Source organism: Cynoglossus semilaevis, chromosome 11 (assembly GCF_000523025.1).
Source record: "Cynoglossus semilaevis isolate Cse_v1.0 chromosome 11, Cse_v1.0, whole genome shotgun sequence".
NCBI classification, from domain to species: domain Eukaryota; kingdom Metazoa; phylum Chordata; class Actinopteri; order Pleuronectiformes; family Cynoglossidae; genus Cynoglossus; species Cynoglossus semilaevis.
In genome coordinates, this window is record NC_024317.1 from 648,375 (window position 1) to 652,220 (window position 3,846).

Sequence of the window (3,846 nt, forward strand, 5' to 3'; positions counted from 1 at the left end):
CTGAGGTGGGGGGGGTGGAGGGGGGAGCTTTCCCAGGACAAAGAGATGAATATATTTAATGGAATGAAAAAGAAGGGGGTGGGAGACACACAAAGACAAGCGGGCGTGTGAGTGAGGGGGAGGAAGGGAGAGTGGGAGTGGGGCTGAATAGTTTGACAAGTGTCTGTCAGGGTCAGTGCTGCGGTCCAGCTCCGAGTGCAGGGACACGGACACGGAGGACGAGTCCAAACACCGGCGCTCGGTACTTTTCCACCGACCACAGACGCCACTGCTCGGTCATGACTCGGTCTGTGGGCGTGGGGGCCAACGCTGGAGTTGGGGAGTTTCTGGAGAGGAGCTCAAACCAAGTGCGTCTCCCCCTCTGCTCCCCTGGTCCTCTGGCACATGGTACGGTCCATTTAAAAGGCGGTGAGTTCTGGTCCTCTCTGAGAGCAGCTGCTCGCAGCACAGTCTCCTCGGCGGGAGCTCTCACTCTCCCCCCGCGTCTGCATCTGCCCTGTCCTCCTCCTCCCTCCTCTCTGCTGCTCTGCTCTCGCAGTACGCACTTCTACTCTCTGCTGTACTTCACAGTACACGGTCGTGTAGTTCGGACCGCACGCACGCACGCACGCACGCGCTCTCTGGACAGTAACAGGTAGACCTCCTCACCCCCTCCTCACCCCCTCCTCACCCTCAGAGGACAGGGACCGGGCTTGGACTTGGCTTCAGGTTTGGGTGTTTGTAAAGTAAACTGTGAGAGGAGGAGCACAGGTGGAGGGAGAGCAGGAGGAGGTGGAGGAGGTGGAGGAGAGGAGGCTCTTGGCTTCTCCCCTCTGACACCATGCTGCTCTCTGTGGGTTTGGTCCTCAGGGGAAAATCCTGAAGATGATGGAGGACAACAAGCAGCTGGCTCAGAGGATCGACGGGGCCATCCAGTCCGCCAGCCAGGAAGTGACCAATCTACGCTCTGAGCTCAACGCCACCAGCCGCCGGCTGGCTGAGCTGGGTGCCAGCAGCCCCCCCACTCTGGAGAACCATCACCAGCACAACCACCACGATGACGCTCTCCACGCCATCCATTATCGGGGTGAGTGTTCCAGGATGTGAAAGTGTGTGTGTCCTCTCTCTCCCTCTCCCCCCTCCCTCCCTCTCTCCCCCCTCCTCTCTGTATCTATCAGAGTGAGAACACTGACATGTGTGACTGTGAGAAGTCAACAGTGAGGAACATTAAAAGAATGTGCTGCAGGCTGACAAACATCCCCTGCTCCTCAGCTCCTCAGCTGACTCTCCCTCCACTCCACACCAACGATTACAAAGAGGGAAAAAAGACAAGAGTTTAGTTATTAGATGGGAGGGGTCAGGGTTTAGTTCCCATGCAGAAGCTGAGGTTTCTCAAGCTCCGGTTCAGACCAGGATCAGGTCCAGGTCTGAAGTAAACAGTCTAGTTTGGTTGAGAGTTCGGTCGATGGTCCGTGACGTGTAAATGCTGTAACGTGATTGGTCAGTGGCAGAGGTTTGACATCACCGTAGTGTTCATTCAGTTTGTTTTGATGTTAGCTTCAGATATTAGCAAATGACAGTTCACTGTGGCTAATCTGAGTTAGCTTTGATGGTGAGTCTCTTCAGACTCTTCCAGGGTTGTCGGTTCTACTCCTCTGGTCTGCTGTGAACCCAGGATCAGTGTGACATCATTGACGCTGTAGTTCAGTTGTTGTCTCAGTGTCTTCACTGTCCTCCTCTCCTAAAATTATTGAAAAGGATGTTTTTAAATACAAACCTGTCAAATCTTAGTTAAGTTTTTTTAACTGCAGTCCAAGAATAAAAACAGAGATACAGGAAGTGTCTGACGGTTCAGGCTTCAGTGATGGATTCAAGTGTGTGTTTGAGAGGATCGCTAACGCGGCCGCCCAGATCCAGACACGTCGTAGGAGTTGAGCTTTGATGTCTGTGTTTTTCTTTGATACATTCAGAAACCAGCGGGTGTTGAGATCATAACCCCGCACACGTTTCACTCCAGTAAACGACTCACTGTGTCACGGCGCTCATACGTGTTCATACGGAGCTGAGCGGCAGGTGATTCATCTGCCGCCTGCGGCCGATCCCTGTCTAATGTGGTTAAAAGGAACTGTCCGTGTTTTCTTTTCAACTTTAAGACGTGTTTGCATTTTTTACCGTTTTATGTGTGGAATCAAAGCTGTGAAGTGGCTTAAATATTCTGTTTAAGAACCAAGAGCGCGCCGTCACGTCAGCGCCATCGGGGTCGACTCGTGTTGGTGCGTGGGGCCGCAACTAGAAGCTGGTTGGGTGTGGAGTTAGATCGAAGAGGGAGTTCACCGGACCAGGAGGAGGAAATGAAGACGACCGTGAAGCTGCGTCGTGACAAAGGTTGAGAGTTTGAAGCCTGGAGCACGAAAAGCAGTAAAAGTTAGGAAATCTCTGACTTGGATTTGGATCTTTTCACAGTTTTGTCTGGTCTTAAAATAGTTGAGCAATAATGTGCTCAAAAAGAGGCTCATGTGGTCACACAGGGCTCGACTTGGTCTGAACTTGGACCTGAAGCTGAAGGTCTGACACCACTTTGTCTCAACTCTCTCTACTTTCTGTCGCTGGTTCGCTGCTGCTCTGTGAACAGGCATTCCCACATTCCAGAATGTCAGGCGAGTGATGTCATACTTCCTGTTCCCAGAGGCCAGAGCAGCAGTCAGGTGTTGAACACACACACTCACACACTCACACACACACACTCACACTCACAGCTCCAGCCTCTTCTAACCTGCACTGGAGAACGTTCCTCAGTGTTTCAGCTGGAGAACCTGGAGAACTGTGGAGATCCAGCCTCAGCATCAGCATCAGCATCAGCATCCAGGACTGAGCAACATCAGCTGTTGTCCAGGAGTCTGTCCCATAATGAACGGCTGTGGGTGGTTAATTTGTTGACGCTCCCTTGTTCATGATCAGAACATGCGTATGACCATCTGTGACAAAGTCAGTGTGGAGACACCTGACAGGTCCAGATGTTGGTGACAGGACACTGGTCAGTGGGTGGACACTGGTCAGTGGGTGGACACTGGTCAGTGGGTGGACATCAGTCATCAGTCATTCACTCAGAGGACACACCGTAGAGATCAGAGTTTCTAAAAACTGCAGTTTTTCTGTGACACCAGAAGATGAAATATTAAAGTTTTTCATCCTCAGAACAAAGTACTACTGTTTACTGCAGTGAAAGACTTGAAGACGTATTTGTACCTCGGTCTGTAGTAGAGGTAATACTTTCTCACCCTGTAGGGGGAGCAGCAGTTTTTTAGTTCGTACTGTACGACCTGGTGTACAACAGGGACGGTTGTCACAGTTCTGTGGTGCTGTACACCAACAACACCGTGACAATTCACAGACACCAACCAGCAGTTTGGAAACTCGACATGTGACTTCTTTTCAAAAGCAGTTTTGCATCTTTTAAGTTGCATTACTGCCACCTACTGGGCCTCCACTGAATTGGTGAGAAATAATTTCCGTCCAGAAACTAGAGAAAAAAAAAGAGACTGTTGTAATTATTACTTTATGAAAAGTAGTTTTATGAAGATGTTTTCATCTGTAGTCGTCCTGACCAACCAGTCAGAGCCACAACTTTTACTGTGTTATGACAAAGAGCCACATGTGGCTCCCGAGCCACGGGTTGGCCACGCCTGAGTTAGAACAGAGAAGAGTCGTCTCTCTCTCCTGAGTTTGTCCTCTCATTACTTCATCACACACATGAGCAGGGCTGGGAACGGGGTAAAAAGACTACAGGGGCTAAACCCCAACTGTGTCTAAATCTCTGGAGACCACCCGTGTTCCTGTTCGCTGTTCACATGCAGAGAAAGTATGTGT

The 3,846-nt window shown here is 50.7% G+C and overlaps 1 protein-coding gene across 1 annotated transcript in view; it reads left to right on the top strand.

Annotated features, from left to right (window-relative positions):
- kaznb (kazrin, periplakin interacting protein b) overlaps positions 1 to 3,846 on the top strand; it is a 53,791-nt gene that overhangs the window by 23,412 nt on the left and 26,533 nt on the right. Inside the window, exon 7 of the mRNA XM_008319619.3 lies at positions 850 to 1,066. Coding sequence (XP_008317841.1) covers positions 850 to 1,066 — 217 coding nt within the window. The remainder of the gene's footprint in view (positions 1 to 849; positions 1,067 to 3,846) is intronic.